At 46.0% G+C, this 20,326-nt stretch overlaps 1 protein-coding gene across 1 annotated transcript in view; it reads right to left on the minus strand.

Annotated features, from left to right (window-relative positions):
* Positions 1-1,534: 1,534 nt before the first annotated feature.
* LOC135507189 (huntingtin-like) overlaps positions 1,535-20,326 on the minus strand; it is a 202,380-nt gene continuing 183,588 nt past the window's right edge. The window contains 5 exon segments of the mRNA XM_064926776.1: positions 1,535-1,757; positions 4,398-4,558; positions 4,969-5,131; positions 11,867-12,089; positions 17,554-17,767. Of these exon segments, the coding sequence (XP_064782848.1) occupies positions 1,544-1,757; positions 4,398-4,558; positions 4,969-5,131; positions 11,867-12,089; positions 17,554-17,767 (975 nt within the window). The 3' untranslated portion in view covers positions 1,535-1,543.

Below are 20,326 nucleotides of genomic sequence, written 5' to 3' on the forward strand. Positions count from 1 at the left end.
CCAATGAAGTACTTCACAGGAAAATATACAACCAATGAAGTACTTCACAGGAAAATATACAACCGATGAAGTACTTGACAGGAAAATATACAACCAATGAAGTACTTCACAGGAAAATATACAACCGATGAAGTACTTGACAGGAAAATATACAACCAATGAAGTACTTCACAGGAAAATATACAACCAATGAAGTACTTGACAGGAAAATATACAACCAATGAAGTACTTGACAGGAAAATATACAACCAATGAAGTACTTGACAGGAAAATATACAACCAATGAAGTACTTGACAGGAAAATATACAACCAATGAAGTACTTGACAGGAACATATACAACCGATGAAGTACTTCACAGGAAAATATACAACCAATGAAGTACTTGACAGGAAAATATACAACCAATGAAGTACTTCACAGGAAAATATACAACCAATGAAGTACTTGACAGGAAAATATACAACCAATGAAGTACTTCACAGGAAAATATACAACCGATGAAGTACTTCACAGGAAAATATACAACCAATGAAGTACTTGACAGGAAAATATACAACCAATGAAGTACTTCACAGGAAAATATACAACCAATGAAGTACTTCACAGGAAAATATACAACCAATGAAGTACTTCACAGGAAAATATACAATTCCAGGGGTTTTCCCTCTTATTTTGGGAGGATTGAATTATTTTTCTTAGTTCATCATCAAGGTGCTGGAAGTCCCTCATGGTGGGTGTGTTGTTGTCCGTCTTAATGAATGGTCCGGGGGGAAACGAGGAGGCAGGCGGAACCAAACTAATCTTAAATGAGCCAATTATTTCTTTCTTTCAATTATTTCTCTAGAAGGGAGTCAAGTAAGAGCCTGTTTCTAGTTAGCAGTGTCCTAACCCTCTCCCTCTCTCTCTCTTCTCTCTGCCCCCCTCTCTCTTCTCTCTGCCCCCTCTCTCTTCTCTCTGCCCCCCTCTCTCTTCTCTCTGCCTCCCGCTCTGTCTCTTCCTAACACTGTAAAATGGCTTCCTCCCTCTGTCAGCTCTCTCCTGTATGTCCGGTACAGTAAGACACGCCTCCCTCTGTCAGCTCTCTCCTGTATGTCTGCCACTCATCTGTCATGTCTCTTTCCTTCTGGCTCTTCAACGATGTCAGATCAGCAGCGGAGAGGGAAAGGAGATGAGGTCATCTGATTTGGACGAAGAAAGACTAGTTGCGTGTCCGTCCGTTGAATTGTTTGGTCTCTCTCCCTCTGTCACCGTCTCTCCTTCTCCCTCTGCCCCCCCCTCTCTCTCTCCCTCTCTCTCTCTCTGCCCCCCCCTCTCCCTCTCTGTGATGTCTGGTGATAGGAGCTACATGTCTCTCTCTCCCCCTCTGTCTCCCTCTGCCCCAACCCTCTCCCTCTGTCTCTCCCTCTCTGCTCCCCCTCTCTCTCTCTGCCCCCCCCCCCCCTCTCCCTCTCTGTGATGTCTGGTGATAGGAGCTACATGTCTCTCCCTCTCTGCCCCCCCTCTCTCTCCCGCCCCCCTCTCTCTCTCCGCCCCCCTCTCTCTCAGAGCGATGTGTCTTGGTGGATACTCTGCAGACAGTCCAGTAGTTGCTGGTAGGTGTTGCCAGGCGAGGCCACGGTCTGGAAGACCGACTGGAAGGCTCTGCGGTCCAACTCCTCGTCCAGCTGGTGTCTGTAGAAGTCCAGGGCTACCAGACAGAACAAGCTGATGTCCACCACCTCACTCTTCCCCATTCGGCTGGTGACATGGGGCAGGCTGGGGGGGGGGGGTTAAGGAGAGATGGAGGACAGTATGACTTCTACCACACTACCACACACTGATGACCTGGGGCAGGCTGGGGGGGGGGGTTAAGGAGAGATGGAGGACAGTATGACTTCTACCACACTACCACACACTGATGACCTGGGGCAGGCTGGGGGGGGGGTTAAGGAGAGGTGGAGGACAGTATGACTTCTACCACACTACCACACACTGATGACATGGGGCAGGCTGGGGGGGGGGTTAAGGAGAGATGGAGGACAGTATGACTTCTACCACACTACCACACACTGATGACATGGGGCAGGCTGGGGGGGGGGGTTAAGGAGAGATGGAGGACAGTATGACTTCTACTTCACTACCACACACACTACCACACACTACCACACACACTACCACACACTGATGACATGGGGCAGGCTGGGGGGTTAAGGAGAGATGGAGGACAGTATGACTTCTACCACACTACCACACACTGATGACCTGGGGCAGGCTGGGGGGGGGGGTTAAGGAGAGATGGAGGACAGTATGACTTCTACCACACTACCACACACTGATGACATGGGGCAGGCTGGGGGGGGTTAAGGAGAGATGGAGGACAGTATGACTTCTACCACACTACCACACACTGATGACATGGGGCAGGCTGGGGGGGGGTTAAGGAGAGATGGAGGACAATATGACTCCTACCACACTACCACACACTACCACACACTGATGACATGGGGCAGGCTGGGGGGGGGTTAAGGAGAGATGGAGGACAGTATGACTTCTACCACACTACCACACACTGATGACATGGGGCAGGCTGGGGGGGGGGGGGTTAAGGAGAGATGGAGGACAGTATGACTTCTACCACACTACCACACACACTACCACACACTACCACACACTGATGACATGGGGCAGGCTGGGGGGGGGGTTAAGGAGAGATAGAGGACAATATGACTTCTACCACACTACCACACACACTACCACACACTACCACACACACTGCCACACACACTACCACACACTGATGACATGGAGCAGGCTGGGGGGGGGGGGGGGGGGGGGGGTTAAGGAGAGATGGAGGACAATATGACTTCTACCACACTACCACACACTACCACAGACACTACCACACTACCACATACACTACCACACACTACCACACACACACTACCACACACTGATGACATGGGGCAGGCTGGGGGGGGGGGGGGGAGAGATGGAGGACAGTATGACTTCTACTTCACTACCACACACACTACCACACACTACCACACACACTGCCACACACACTACCACACACTGATGACATGGGGCAGGCTGGGGGGGGGGGGGGGTTAAGGAGAGATGGAGGACAGTATGACTTCTACCACACAACCACACACTGGTGACATGGGGCAGGCTGGGGGGGGTTAAGGAGAGATGGAGGACAGTATGACTTCTACCACACACTGATGACATGGGGCAGGCTGGGGGGGGGTTAAGGAGAGATGGAGGACAGTATGACTTCTACCACACTACCACACACTGATGACATGGGGCAGGCTGGGGGGGGGGGGGTTAAGGAGAGATGGAGGACAGTATGACTTCTACCACACTACCACACACTGATGACATGGGGCAGGCTGGGGGGGGGGGGTTAAGGAGAGATGGAGGACAGTATGACTTCTACCACACTACCACACACTGGTGACATGGGGCAGGCTGGGGGGGGGGGTTAAGGAGAGATGGAGGACAGTATGACTTCTACCACACTACCACACACTGATGACATGGGGCAGGCTGGGGGGGGGGGTGTTAAGGAGAGGTGGAGGACAGTATGACTTCTACCACACTACCACACACTGATGACATGGGGCAGGCTGGGGGGGGTTAAGGAGAGATGGAGGACAATATGACTTCTACCACACTACCACACACTACCACACACACTACCACACTACCAAACACACTACCACACACACACACTACCAGGCACACTACCACACTATACACACACACACTACCACACACTACCACAGACACTACCACACACACTACCACACACACTACCACACACACTACCACACTACCACACACACTACCACACAACCACACACACAGACACTACCACAGACACTACCACAGACACACACACACACTACCACACACTACCACACACACTACCACACACACACAGACACTACCACACACACTACTACACACACTACCACACACACTACCACATACACTACCACAGACACTACCACAGACACTACCACAGACACACACACACTACCACACTACACACACACACACACACTACCACACTACCACACACACTACCACACACACACACACACTACCACACACACACTACCACACACACACACACACACACACACACACACACACACACTACCACAGACACACACACACTACCACAGACACACTACCACAGACACACACACACTACCACAGACACTACACACAGTTAGTACAAGACATACACACACACACACACACACACACACACACACACACACACACACACACACACACACACACACACACACACACACACACAGACTGCACACACACACAGAGAGACACACAAAGACACACACACACTACACCCCCACCCGTCCCCCTCTCTAGTAAGGATACAGGGCAGAGACCCACTGGGAGGTGGAGGCAGAGATGAAGAAGCAAGACAGACTCCACGTGGCCATGGCAACTGGGGTTCTCTGGGTGAAGTTCGACAGAGACAGTAACACCCAGTCTGTCACCATACTGGACTGACCTGTAGCATGGAGGGTCTGGAACACCTGGGGGAGGAGAGGGGGAGTTAGACAGAGACAGTAACACCCAGTCTGTCACCATACTGGACTGGCCTGTAGCATGGAGGGTCTGGAACACCTGGGGGAGGAGAGGGGGAGTTAGACAGAGACAGTAACACCCAGTCTGTCACCATACTGGACTGGCCTGTAGCATGGAGGGTCTGGAACACCTGGGGGAGGAGAGGGAGGGAGAGAGAGAGGGAGGGAGAGAGGGAGGGAGAGAGAGTTTGACAAAGACAGCAGAACCCATGGGGGAGAGAGAGAAAGAGAGGGAAGGAGAGAGAGATGGGGGAGAGAGAGAAAGAGAGGGAAGGAGAGAGAGATGGGGGGGGTAGCGAAAGAGAGAGTGAGTTGTCTGTCACACACCCACCTTTACTGTCCACCATTCTCACACTGACCTTGTAGACCACAGTAGCCATGAACTGTGGGTACGGCTGCTGATTGGACAGGAACTCTCCGATGACCTTGTTCATGACGTCCTGCGGAGGGAAGAAGTCGTCCAGGAACTGAGGAAGAATCCTGGCCACCACCCGCGCCTCGCTGGGTAAACCCTTACGGACCCTGGCACAACAAATGGAGGAAACATCGGGGATAACGGACATGGAGAACCAGATATCAGAAAACAACTGTGAGACTGGGTCCATTGTTAGAAAATAGACAACCCCCCAAAAAGACTGGCTACATTGTTAGAAAACAGACAACCCCCTAAAAAGACTGGCCTCATTGTTAGAAAATAGACAACCCCCCCAAAAAGACTGGCTACATTGTTAGACAATAGACAACCCCCCCAAAAAGACTGGCTACATTGTTAGACAATAGACAACCCCCCAAAACGACTGGCTTCATTGTTAGACAATAGACAACCCCCCCAAAACGACTGGCTACATTGTTAGACAATAGACAACCCCCCCCAAAAAGACTGGCTTCATTGTTAGAAAACAGACAACCCCCCCAAAAAGACTGGCTACATTGTTAGACAATAGACAACCCCCCAAAAAGACTGGCTTCATTGTTAGAAAACAGACAACCCCCCCCCAAAAAGACTGGCTACATTGTTAGACAATAGACAACCCCCTAAAAAGACTGGCTACATTGTTAGAAAACAGACAACCCCCCAAAACGACTGGCTACATTGTTAGACAATAGACAACCCCCCCAAAAAGACTGGCTTCATTGTTAGACAATAGACAACCCCCAAAAAGACTGGCTTCATTGTTAGACAATAGACAACCCCCCAAAAAGACTGGCTTCATTGTTAGACAATAGACAACCCCCCAAAAAGACTGGCTTCATTGTTAGACAATAGACAACCCCCCCAAAAAGACTGGCTTCATTGTTAGACAATAGACAACCCCCCCAAAAAGACTGGCTTCATTGTTAGACAATAGACAACCCCCCTAAAAAGACTGGCTACATTGTTAGACAATAGACAACCCCCCCAAAAAGACTGGCTACATTGTTAGACAATAGACAACCCCCCCAAAAAGACTGGCTACATTGTTAGACAATAGACAACCTCCCTAAAAAGACTGGCTTCATTGTTAGACAATAGACAACCCCCCCAAAAAGACTGGCTACATTGTTAGACAATAGACAACCCCCACAAAAAGACTGGCTACATTGTTAGACAATAGACAACCCCCCCAAAAAGACTGGCTACATTGTTAGACAATAGACAACCCCCCCAAAAAGACTGGCTACATTGTTAGACAATAGACAACCCCATAAAAAGACCGGCGACATTGTTAGACAATAGACAACCCCCCTAAAAAGACTGGCTACATTGTTAGACAATAGACAACCCCCCCAAAAAGACTGGCTACATTGTTAGACAATAGACAACCCCCCTAAAAAGACCGGCTACATTGTTAGACAATAGACAACCCCCCAAAAAGACTGGCTACATTGTTAGACAATAGACAACCCCCAAAAAGACTGGCTACATTGTTAGACAATAGACAACCCCCAAAAAGACTGGCTACATTGTTAGACAATAGACAACCCCCCTAAAAAGACCGGCTACATTGTTAGACAACCCCCCAAAAAAGACTGGCTACATTGTTTGACAATATACAAACCCCCAAAAAGACCGGCTACATTGTTAGACAACCCCCCCAAAAAGACTGGCTACATTGTTAGACAACCCCCCCAAAAAGACTGGCTACATTGTTAGAAAACAGACAACCCCCCCAAAAAGACTGGCTACATTGTTAGAAAACAGACAACCCCCCCAAAAAGACTGGCTACATTGTTAGAAAACAGACAACCCCCCAAAAGACTGGCTACATTGTTAGAAAACAGACAACCCCCCCAAAAAGACTGGCTACATTGTTAGACAATAGACAACCCCCCAAAAGACTGGCTACATTGTTAGACAATAGACAACCCCCCTAAAAAGACTGGCTACATTGTTAGAAAACAGACAACCCCCCAAAAAGACTGGCTACATTGTTAGACAATAGACAACCCCCCAAAAGACTGGCTACATTGTTAGACAATAGACAACCCCCCTAAAAAGACTGGCTACATTGTTAGACAACCCCCCAAAAAGTCTGGCTACATTGTTAGACAATAGACAACCCCCCTAAAAAGACTGGCTACATTGTTAGACAATAGACAACCCCCTAAAAAGACCGGCTACATTGTTAGACAACCCCCCCAAAAAGACTGGCTACATTGTTAGACAATAGACAACCCCCAAAAAGACTGGCTACATTGTTAGACAATAGACAACCCCCAAAAAGACTGTCTACATTGTTAGACAACCCCCCCAAAAAGACTGGCTACATTGTTAGACAATAGACAACCCCCCCAAAAAGACTGGCTACATTGTTAGACAACCCCCCAAAAAGACTCGCAACATTGTTAGACAATAGACAACCCCCCCAAAAAGACTGGCTACATTGTTAGACAATAGACAACCCCCCCAAAAAGACTGGCTACATTGTTAGACAATAGACAACCCCTAAAAGACCGGCGACATTGTTAGACAATAGACAACCCCCCAAAAAGACTGGCTACATTGTTAGACAACCCCCAAAAAGACTGGCAACATTGTTAGACAATAGACAACCCCCCCAAAAAGACTGGCTACATTGTTAGACAATAGACAACCCCCCCCAAAAGACTGGCTACATTGTTAGACAATAGACAACCCCCCCAAAAAGACTGGCAACATTGTTAGAAAACAGACCCCAAAAACCAGATAAATCAGTCTATGATGAGAAACCATCAAACCAGATATATAACAGTCTGTTGCCATGGTTAATATGAGAAACCATAAAACCAGATATATAACAGTCTGTTGCCATGGTTAATATGAGAAACCATCACACCAGATATATAACAGTCTGTTGCCATGGTTAATATGAGAAACCATCACACCAGATATATAACAGTCTGTTGCTATGGTTAATATGAGAAACCATCACACCAGATATATAACAGTCTGTTGCCATGGTTAATATGAGAAACCATAAAACCAGATATATAACAGTCTGTTGCCATGGTTAATATGAGAAACCATCACACCAGATATATAACAGTCTGTTGCTATGGTTAATATGAGAAACCATCACACCAGATATATAACAGTCTGTTGCCATGGTTAATATGAGAAACCATCACACCAGATATATAACAGTCTGTTGCTATGGTAAACCATCAAACCAGATATATAACAGTCTGTTGCCATGGTTAATATGAGAAACCATCAAACCAGATATATAACAGTCTGTTGCCATGGTTAATATGAGAAACCATCAAACCAGATATATAACAGTCTGTTGCCATGGTTAATATGAGAAACCATCACACCAGATATATAACAGTCTGTTGCTATGGTAAACCATCACACCAGATATATAACAGTCTGTTGCTATGGTTAATATGAGAAACCATCACACCAGATATATAACAGTCTGTTGCCATGGTTAATATGAGAAACCATCACACCAGATATATAACAGTCTGTTGCTATGGTAAACCATCACACCAGATATATAACAGTCTGTTGCTATGGTAAACCATCACACCAGATATATAACAGTCTGTTGCCATGGTTAATATGAGAAACCATCAAACCAGATAAGATATATAACAGTCTGTTGCTATGGTAAACCATCACACCAGATATATAACAGTCTGTTGCCATGGTTAATATGAGAAACCATCACACCAGATATATAACAGGCTGTTGCTATTGTAAACCATCACACCAGATATATAACAGTCTGTTGCCATGGTTAATATGAGAAACCAGATATATAACAGTCTGTTGCTATGGTAAACCATCACACCAGATATATAACAGTCTGTTGCTATGGTTAATATGAGAAACCATCACACCAGATATATAACAGTCCGTTGCTATGGTTAATATGAGAAACCATCACACCAGATATATAAAAGTCTGTTGCCATGGTTAATATGAGAAACCATCACACCAGATATATAACAGTCTGTTGCCATGGTTAATATGAGAAACCATCACACCAGATATATAACAGTCTGTTGCCATGGTTAATATGAGAAACCATCACACCAGATATATAACAGTCTGTTGCTATGGTAAACCATCAAACCAGATATATAACAGTCTGTTGCCATGGTTAATATGAGAAACCATCAAACCAGATATATAACAGTCTGTTGCCATGGTTAATATGAGAAACCATCAAACCAGATATATAACAGTCTGTTGCCATGGTTAATATGAGAAACCATCACACCAGATATATAACAGTCTGTTGCTATGGTAAACCATCACACCAGATATATAACAGTCTGTTGCTATGGTTAATATGAGAAACCATCACACCAGATATATAACAGTCTGTTGCCATGGTTAATATGAGAAACCATCACACCAGATATATAACAGTCTGTTGCTATGGTAAACCATCACACCAGATATATAACAGTCTGTTGCTATGGTAAACCATCACACCAGATATATAACAGTCTGTTGCTATGGTTAATATGAGAAACCATCACACCAGATATATAACAGGCTGTTGCTATTGTAAACCATCACACCAGATATATAACAGTCTGTTGCCATGGTTAATATGAGAAACCATCACACCAGATATATAACAGGCTGTTGCCATGGTTAATATGAGAAACCATCACACCAGATATATAACAGTCTGTTGCTATGGTAAACCATCACACCAGATATATAACAGTCTGTTGCTATGGTTAATATGAGAAACCATCACACCAGATATATAACAGTCTGTTGCCATGGTTAATATGAGAAACCATCACACCAGATATATAACAGTCTGTTGCTATGGTAAACCATCACACCAGATATATAACAGTCTGTTGCTATGGTAAACCATCACACCAGATATATAACAGTCTGTTGCCATGGTTAATATGAGAAACCATCACACCAGATATATAACAGGCTGTTGCTATTGTAAACCATCACACCAGATATATAACAGTCTGTTGCCATGGTTAATATGAGAAACCAGATATATAACAGTCTGTTGCTATGGTAAACCATCACACCAGATATATAACAGTCTGTTGCTATGGTTAATATGAGAAACCATCACACCAGATATATAACAGTCTGTTGCCATGGTTAATATGAGAAACCATCACACCAGATATATAACAGTCTGTTGCTATGGTAAACCATCACACCAGATATATAACATTCTGTTGCCATGGTTAATATGAGAAACCATCACACCAGATATATAACAGTCTGTTGCTATGGTAAACCATCACACCAGATATATAACAGTATGTTGCTATGGTAAACCATCACACCAGATATATAACAGTCTGTTGCTATGGTTAATATGAGAAACCATCACACCAGATATATAACAGTCTGTTGCCATGGTTAATATGAGAAACCATCACACCAGATATATAACAGTCTGTTGCTATGGTTAATATGAGAAACCATCACACCAGTTGTGTGTCTGACAGAGGGTCGTGTGTCTGACAGAGGGTTGTGTGTCCGACAGAGGGTTGTGTGTCCGATAGAGGGTTGTGTGTCTGATAGAGGGTTGTGTGTCTGATAGAGGGTTGTGTGTCTGATAGAGTTGTGTGTCCGACAGAGGGTTGTGTGTCCGATAGAGGGTTGTGTGTCCGATAGAGGGTTGTGTGTCCGATAGAGGGTTGTGTGTCCGATAGAGGGTTGTGTGTCCGATAGAGGGTTGTGTGTCCGATAGAGGGTTGTGTGTCTGATAGAGGGTTGTGTGTCTGATAGAGGGTTGTGTGTCTGATAGAGGGTCGTGTGTCTGATAGAGTTGTGTGTCTGATAGAGGGTTGTGTGTCTGATAGAGGGTTGTGTGTCTGATAGAGGGTTGTGTGTCTGATAGAGGGTCGTGTGTCTGATAGAGTTGTGTGTCTGATAGAGGGTTGTGTGTCCGATAGAGGGTTGTGTGTCCGATAGAGGGCTGTGTGTCCGATAGAGGGTTGTGTGTCTGACAGAGGGTTGTGTGTCTGATAGAGGGTTGTGTGTCCGACAGAGGGTTGTGTGTCCGATAGAGGGTTGTGTGTCTGATAGAGGGTTGTGTGTCCGATAGAGGGTTGTGTGTCCGATAGAGGGTTGTGTGTCCAATAGAGGGTTGTGTGTCTGATAGAGGGTTGTGTGTCCAATAGAGGGTTGTGTGTCTGATAGAGGGTTGTGTGTCTGATAGAGGGTTGTGTGTCTGATAGAGTTGTGTGTCTGACAGAGGGTTGTGTGTCTGATAGAGTTGTGTGTCTGATAGAGGGTTGTGTGTCTGATAGAGGGTTGTGTGTCTGATAGAGGGTTGTGTGTCTGATAGAGGGTTGTGTGTCTGATAGAGGGTTGTGTGTCCGATAGAGGGTTGTGTGTCTGACAGAGGGTTGTGTGTCTGACAGAGGGTTGTGTGTCTGACAGAGGGTTGTGTGTCCGACAGAGGGTTGTGTGTCCGATAGAGGGTTGTGTGTCCGATAGAGGGTTGTGTGTCCGATAGAGGGTTGTGTGTCCGATAGAGGGTTGTGTGTCCGACAGAGGGTTGTGTGTCTGATAGAGTTGTGTGTCTGATAGAGTTGTGTGTCTGATAGAGTTGTGTGTCTGATAGAGTTGTGTGTCTGATAGAGGGTTGTGTGTCCGATAGAGGGTTGTGTGTCCGATAGAGGGTTGTGTGTCTGATAGAGTTGTGTGTCTGATAGAGTTGTGTGTCCGATAGAGGGTTGTGTGTCTGATAGAGGGTTGTGTGTCCGATAGAGGGTTGTGTGTCTGATAGAGTTGTGTGTAGACTGTGTTTATGTCCAGACGTGTTGTTGTCACAACCCTACCTGTCGAAGAGCACGGAGACCCTCTCCATGGCAACGATGACAGACTCGCTGTCGGGGGCCTGAGGGTCGACAGCGCCGGCCGGGCGACCAGGGCTGGCCTTCTCCTTGCCTGAGGAGAAAGCAACAGGACCCGAGGTCACCTCTGACCCCTGACCTCTAACCTCTGACCCCATCACCTCTGACCCCAACGCTGACTCTGCTGTCGACACTGAGGTACGCACCGCTGGGAGGATGAGAGGGTGATTCGTCGTGATTATTAAATTATTAAAACGATTGTTTGATAGAAAAGTTATTTTTATTCAGAGACAAAGCTGGTTTTGGCGGGTAGCCTGGGTACCAGTCTGTCTGGCTAACATTCCACACCTTGTACTCTTGTCATTGCAAATGTGGAATGTTAGCTAAACAAACTGGTACCCAGGCTAGTTTGTGAGGGAGGAGTTTGTACGATTGGGGTTAGTTAATTGGTAGGAGGGACTCTTGTTTTCCTGTCCTGGGAAGAAAGGGGATTCTTGGAATTGTTAGCATTAGCTAGTTACTTTATTATGTTAGTGTTAGCTATATTAGCTATAGCCTCTACATTGTTATGTTAGCGATAGCCTCTACATTGTTATGTTAGCAATAGCCTCTACATTGTATGTTAGCGACAGCAATAGCCTCTACATTGTTATGTTAGCTATAGCATCTACATTGTTATGTTAGCGATAGCTATAGCCTCTACATTGTTATGTTAGCGATAGCTATAGCCTCCACATTGTTATGTTAGCGATAGCTATAGCCTCCACATTGTTATGTTAGCGATAGCAATAGCCTCTACATTGTTATGTTAGCGATAGCAATAGCCTCTACATTGTTATGTTAGCGATAGCAATAGCCTCTACATTGTTATAATGGCTAATAGTTTGTTGTCTTGGAACTACATATATGCAGAGCTAAGCTAGTTATCATTAGTTAGATGATACTAGGTAGATGTTACCTGTGTACATGCAGGGCTAAGCTAGCTAGCGTTAGTTAGTTAGATGATACTAGGTACAGGTAGATGTTACCTGTGTACATGCAGGGCTAAGCTAGCTAGCGTTAGTTAGTTAGATGAAACTAGGTATAGGTAGATGTTACCTGTGTACATGCAGGGCTAAGCTAGCTAGCGTTAGTTAGTTAGATGATACTAGGTACAGGTAGATGTTACCTGTGTACATGCAGGGGTAAGCTAGCTAGCGTTAGTTAGATGACACTAGGTACAGGTAGATGTTACCTGTGTACATGCAGGGATAAGCTAGCTAGCGTTAGTTAGATGACACTAGGTACAGGTAGATGTTACCTGTGTACATGCAGTGCTAAGCTAGCTAGCGTTAGTTAGATGACACTAGGTATAGGTAGATGTTACCTGTGTACATGCAGAGCTAAGCTAGCTAGCGATAGTTAGATGATACTAGGTATAGGTAGATGTTACCTGTGTACATGCAGGGCTAAGCTAGCTAGCGATAGTTAGATGAAACTAGGTACAGTTAGATGTTACCTGTGTACATGCAGTGCTAAGCTAGCTAGCGTTAGTTAGATGACACTAGGTACAGGTAGATGTTACCTGTGTACATGCAGAGCTAAGCTAGCTAGCGATAGTTAGATGATACTAGGTATAGGTAGATGTTACCTGTGTACATGCAGGGCTAAGCTAGCTAGCGTTAGATGATATGAGGTATAGGTAGATGTTACCTGTGTTCATGCAGGGCTAAGCTAGCTAGCGTTAGTTAGTTAGATGATACTAGGTATAGGGAGATGTTACCTGTGTACATGCAGGGCTAAGCTAGCTAGCGATAGTTAGATGACACTAGGTATAGGTAGATGTTACCTGTGTACATGCAGGGCTAAGCTAGCTAGCGTTAGTTAGATGATACTAGGTACAGATAGATGTTACCTGTGTACATGCAGGGCTAAGCTAGCTAGCGTTAGTTAGATGATACTAGGTATAGGTAGATATTACCTGTGTACATGCAGGGCTAAGCTAGCTAGCGTTAGTTAGTTAGATGATACTAGGTACAGGTAGATGTTACCTGTGTACATGCAGGGCTAAGCTAGCTAGCGTTAGTTAGTTAGATGATACTAGGTACAGGTAGATGTTACCTGTGTACATGCAGGGCTAAGCTAGCTAGCGTTAGTTAGATGATACTAGGTATAGGTAGATGTTACCTGTGTACATGCAGGGCTAAGCTAGCTAGCGATAGTTAGATGGAACTAGGTATAGGTAGATGTTACCTGTGTACATGCAGGGCTAAGCTAGCTAGCGTTAGTTAGATGATACTAGGTATAGGTAGATGTTACCTGTGTACATGCAGGGATAAGCTAGCTAGCATTAGTTAGATGATACTAGGTACAGGTAGATGTTACCTGTGTACATGCAGGGCTAAGCTAGCTAGCGTTAGTTAGATGATACTAGGTACAGGTAGATGTTACCTGTGTACATGCAGGGCTAAGCTAGCTAGCGATAGTTAGATGGAACTAGGTACAGGTAGATGTTACCTATGTACATGCAGGGCTAAGCTAGCTAGCGTTAGTTAGATGATACTAGGTACAGATAGATGTTACCTGTGTACATGCAGGGCTAAGCTAGCTAGCGATAGTTAGATGATACTAGGTATAGGTAGATGTTACCTGTGTACATGCAGGGCTAAGCTAGCTAGCGTTAGTTAGATGACACTAGGTACAGGTAGATGTTACCTGTGTACATGCAGGGCTAAGCTAGCTAGCGTTAGTTAGATGACACTAGGTACAGGTAGATGTTACCTGTGTACATGCAGGGCTAAGCTAGCTAGCGTTAGTTAGATGACACTAGGTACAGGTAGATGTTACCTGTGTACATGCAGGGCTAAGCTAGCTAGCGTTAGTTAGATGACACTAGGTACAGGTAGATGTTACCTGTGTACATGCAGGGATAAGCTAGCTAGCGTTAGTTAGATGATACTAGGTACAGGTAGATGTTACCTGTGTACATGCAGGGCTAAGCTAGCTAGCGTTAGTTAGATGATACTAGGTACAGGTAGATGTTACCTGTGTACATGCAGGGCTAAGCTAGCTAGCGATAGTTAGATGATACTAGGTACAGGTAGATGTTACCTGTGTACATGCAGGGCTAAGCTAGCTAGCGATAGTTAGATGGAACTAGGTACAGGTAGATGTTACCTATGTACATGCAGGGCTAAGCTAGCTAGCGTTAGTTAGATGATACTAGGTACAGATAGATGTTACCTGTGTACATGCAGGGCTAAGCTAGCTAGCGATAGTTAGATGATACTAGGTACAGGTAGATGTTACCTGTGTACATGCAGGGCTAAGCTAGCTAGCGTTAGTTAGATGATACTAGGTACAGATAGATGTTACCTGTGTACATGCAGGGCTAAGCTAGCTAGCGATAGTTAGATGATACTAGGTACAGGTAGATGTTACCTGTGTACATGCAGGGCTAAGCTAGCTAGCGATAGTTAGATGATACTAGGTACAGGTAGATGTTACCTGTGTACATGCAGGGCTAAGCTAGCTAGCGTTAGTTAGTTAGATGATACTAGGTACAGGTAGATGTTACCTGTGTACATGCAGGGCTAAGCTAGCTAGCGTTAGTTAGTTAGATGATACTAGGTATAGGTAGATGTTACCTGTGTACATGCAGGGCTAAGCTAGCGATAGTTAGTTAGATGATACTAGGTACAGATAGATGTTACCTGTGTACATGCAGGGCTAAGCTAGCTAGCGTTAGTTAGATGACACTAGGTACAGGTAGATGTTACCTGTGTACATGCAGGGCTAAGCTAGCTAGCGTTAGTTAGTTAGATGATACTAGGTATAGGTAGATGTTACCTGTGTACATGCAGGGCTAAGCTAGCTAGCGTTAGTTAGATGACACTAGGTATAGGTAGATGTTACCTGTGTACATGCAGGGATAAGCTAGCTAGCGTTAGTTAGATGACACTAGGTACAGGTAGATGTTACCTGTGTACATGCAGGGCTAAGCTAGCTAGCGTTAGTTAGATGATACTAGGTACAGATAGATGTTACCTGTGTACATGCAGGGCTAAGCTAGCTAGCGTTAGTTAGTTAGATGATACCAGGTAGATGTTACCTGTGTACATGCAGGGCTAAGCTAGCTAGCGTTAGTTAGATGACACTAGGTATAGGTAGATGTTACCTGTGTACATGCAGGGCTAAGGTAGCTAGCGTTAGTTAGATGACACTAGGTATAGGTAGATGTTACCTGTGTACATGCAGAGCTAAGCTAGCTAGCGTTAGTTAGATGACACTAGGTATAGGTAGATGTTACCTGTGTACATGCAGGGCTAAGCTAGCTAGCGTTAGTTAGATGACACTAGGTATAGGTAGATGTTACCTGTGTACATGCAGGGCTAAGCTAGCTAGCGTTAGTTAGATGATACTAGGTACAGGTAGATGTTACCTGTGTACATGCAGGGCTAAGCTAGCTAGCGTTAGTTAGATGATACTAGGTACAGGTAGATGTTACCTGTGTACATGCAGGGCTAAGCTAGCTAGCGTTAGTTAGATGACACTAGGTATAGGTAGATGTTACCTGTGTACATGCAGGGCTAAGCTATCTAGCGTTAGTTAGATGATACTAGGTACAGATAGATGTTACCTGTGTACATGCAGGGCTAAGCTAGCTAGCGTTAGTTAGATGACACTAGGTATAGGTAGATGTTACCTGTGTACATGCAGGGCTAAGCTAGCTAGCGTTAGTTAGATGATACTAGGTACAGGTAGATGTTACCTGTGTACATGCAGGGCTAAGCTAGCTAGCGTTAGTTAGATGACACTAGGTATAGGTAGATGTTACCTGTGTACATGCAGGGCTAAGCTAGCTAGCGTTAGTTAGATGATACTAGGTATAGGGAGATGTTACCTGTGTACATGCAGGGCTAAGCTAGCTAGCGATAGTTAGATGGAACTAGGTACAGGTAGATGTTACCTATGTACATGCAGGGCTAAGCTAGCTAGCGTTAGTTAGATGATACTAGGTACAGATAGATGTTACCTGTGTACATGCAGGGCTAAGCTAGCTAGCGATAGTTAGATGATACTAGGTACAGGTAGATGTTACCTGTGTACATGCAGGGCTAAGCTAGCTAGCGATAGTTAGATGGAACTAGGTACAGGTAGATGTTACCTATGTACATGCAGGGCTAAGCTAGCTAGCGTTAGTTAGATGATACTAGGTACAGATAGATGTTACCTGTGTACATGCAGGGCTAAGCTAGCTAGCGTTAGTTAGATGACACTAGGTACAGATAGATGTTACCTGTGTACATGCAGGGCTAAGCTAGCTAGCGTTAGTTAGATGACACTAGGTATAGGTAGATGTTACCTGTGTACATGCAGGGCTAAGCTAGCTAGCGTTAGTTAGATGACACTAGGTACAGGTAGATATTACCTGTGTACATGCAGGGCTAAGCTAGCTAGCGTTAGTTAGTTAGATGATACCAGGTAGATGTTACCTGTGTACATGCAGGGCTAAGCTAGCTAGCGATAGTTAGATGATACTAGGTACAGGTAGATGTTACCTATGTACATGCAGGGCTAAGCTAGCTAGCGTTAGTTAGATGATACTAGGTACAGATAGATGTTACCCGTGTACATGCAGGGCTAAGCTAGCTAGCGTTAGTTAGATGACACTAGGTACAGATAGATGTTACCTGTGTACATGCAGGTGAGCATGAGTCCCAGTGCAGACATGGCTCTGTGAGGGCTTGGCATGTTAACCCTGTCGACACTCAGTTTAACCAGTGCCTCTCCGTCCATACGAGACAGCTGCTCCGACAGCAGGAGGCGCTCCAACCCACGCAACACACAGTGGTAGATCACTGAGGGGGTGGAGTCTTCACTGGCTGATACCATCACACCACACATCTAGAGAGGTGGAGGGGGGCGGAGCCAGAGAGAGGTGGAGGGGCGGGGCCAGAGAGAGGTGGAGGTGGGACGGAGGGAGAGAGAGGTAGGACGGAGGGAGAGAGTGGTGGAGGGGGGACGGAGGGAGAGAGTGGTGGAGGGGGGGCGGAGGGAGAGAGAGGTGGAGGGGGGACGGAGGGAGAGAGTGGTGGAGGGGGGGCGGAGGGAGAGAGAGGTGGAGGGGGGCGGAGGGAGAGAGAGGTGGAGGGGGGGCGGAGGGAGAGAGAGAGGTGGAGGGGCGGGGCCAGAGAGAGGTGGAGGGGCGGGGCCAGAGAGAGGTGGGACGGAGGGAGAGAGAGATGGAGGGAGGGGGGCGGAGGGAGAGAGAGGTGGAGGGGGGCGGAGGGAGAGAGAGGTGGAGGGGGGCGGAGGGAGAGAGTGGTGGAGGGGGGGGCGGAGGGAGAGAGTGGTGGAGGGGGGCGGAGGGAGAGAGAGGTGGAGGGGGGGGGGCGGAGCCAGAGAGAGGTGGAGGGAGAGATTAGTACTAACCTGTATAACCCCCGCAGTACTAATCTGTATAACCCCAGCAGTACTAACCTGTATAACCCCAGCAGTACTAACCTGTATAACCCCAGCAGTACTACAGTACTAACCTGTATAACCCCAGCAGTACTACAGTACTAACCTGTATAACCCCAGCAGTACTAACCTGTATAACCCCAGCAGTACTAACCTGTATAACCCCAGCAGTACTAACCTGTATAACCCCAGCAGTACTAACCTGTATAACACCAGCAGTACTAACCTGTATAACCCCAGCAGTACTACAGTACTAACCTGTATAACCCCAGCAGTACTAACCTGTATAACCCAGCAGTACTAACCTGTATAACCCCAGCAGTACTAACCTGTATAACCCCAGCAGTACTACAGTACTAACCTGTATAACCCCAGCAGTACTAACCTGTATAACCCCAGCAGCACTAACCTGTATAACCCCAGCAGTACTAACCTGTATAACCCCAGCAGTACTAACCTGTATAACACCAGCAGTACTAACCTGTATAACCCCAGCAGTACTACAGTACTAACCTGTATAACCCCAGCAGTACTAACCTGTATAACCCAGCAGTACTAACCTGTATAACCCCAGCAGTACTAACCTGTATAACCCCAGCAGTACTAACCTGTATAACCCCAGCAGTACTAACCTGTATAACCCCAGCAGTACTAACCTGTATAACCCCAGCAGTACTAACCTGTATCACCCCAGCAGTACTAACCTGTATAACCCCAGCAGTACTAACCTGTATAACCCCAGCAGTACTGCAGTACTAACCTGTATAACCCCAGCAGTACTACAGTACTAACCTGTATAACCCCAGCAGTACTAACCTGTATAACCCAGCAGTACTAACCTGTATAACCCCAGCAGTACTACAGTACTAACCTGTATAACCCCAGCAGTACTAACCTGTATAACCCAGCAGTACTAACCTGTATAACCCCAGCAGTACTACAGTACTAACCTGTATAACCCCAGCAGTACTAACCTGTATAACCCCAGCAGTACTAACCTGTATAACCCCAGCAGTACTAACCTGTATAACCCCAGCAGTACTACAGTACTAACATGTATAACCCCAGCAGTACTAACCTGTATAACCCCAGCAGTACTACAGTACTAACCTGTATAACCCCAGCAGTACTAACCTGTATAACCCCAGCAGTACTACAGTACTAACCTGTATAACCCCAGCAGTACTAACCTGTATAACCCCAGCAGTACTAACCTGTTTAGCCCCAGCAGTACTAACCTGTTTAGCCCCAGCAGTACTACAGTACTAACCTGTATAACCCCAGCAGTACTAACCTGTATAACCCCAGCAGTACTAACCTGTTTAGCCCCAGCAGTACTACAGTACTAACCTGTATAACCCCAGCAGTACTAACCTGTATAACCCCAGCAGTACTACAGTACTAACCTGTATAACCCCAGCAGTACTAACCTGTATAACCCCAGCAGTACTAACCTGTATAACCCCAGCAGCACTAACCTGTATAACCCCAGCAGTACTACAGTACTAACCTGTATAACCCAGCAGTACTACAGTACTAACCTGTATAACCCCAGCAGTACTAACCTGTATCACCCCAGCAGTACTAACCTGTATAACCCCAGCAGTACTAACCTGTATAACCCCAGCAGTACTAACCTGTATAACCCCAGCAGTACTAACCTGTATAACCCCAGCAGTACTAACCTGTATAACCCCAGCAGTACTAACCTGTATAACCCCAGCAGTACTACAGTACTAACCTGTATAACCCCAGCAGTACTAACCTGTATAACCCCAGCAGTACTAACCTGTATAACCCCAGCAGTACTAACCTGTATAACCCCAGCAGTACTAACCTGTATAACCCCAGCAGTACTAACCTGTATAACCCCAGCAGTACTAACCTGTATAACCCCAGCAGTACTACAGTACTAACCTGTATAACCCCAGCAGTACTAACCTGTATAACCCCAGCAGTACTAACCTGTATAACCCCAGCAGTACTAACCTGTATAACCCC

This window comes from Oncorhynchus masou, chromosome 20, assembly GCF_036934945.1.
Source record: "Oncorhynchus masou masou isolate Uvic2021 chromosome 20, UVic_Omas_1.1, whole genome shotgun sequence".
NCBI classification, from domain to species: Eukaryota; Metazoa; Chordata; class Actinopteri; order Salmoniformes; family Salmonidae; genus Oncorhynchus; species Oncorhynchus masou.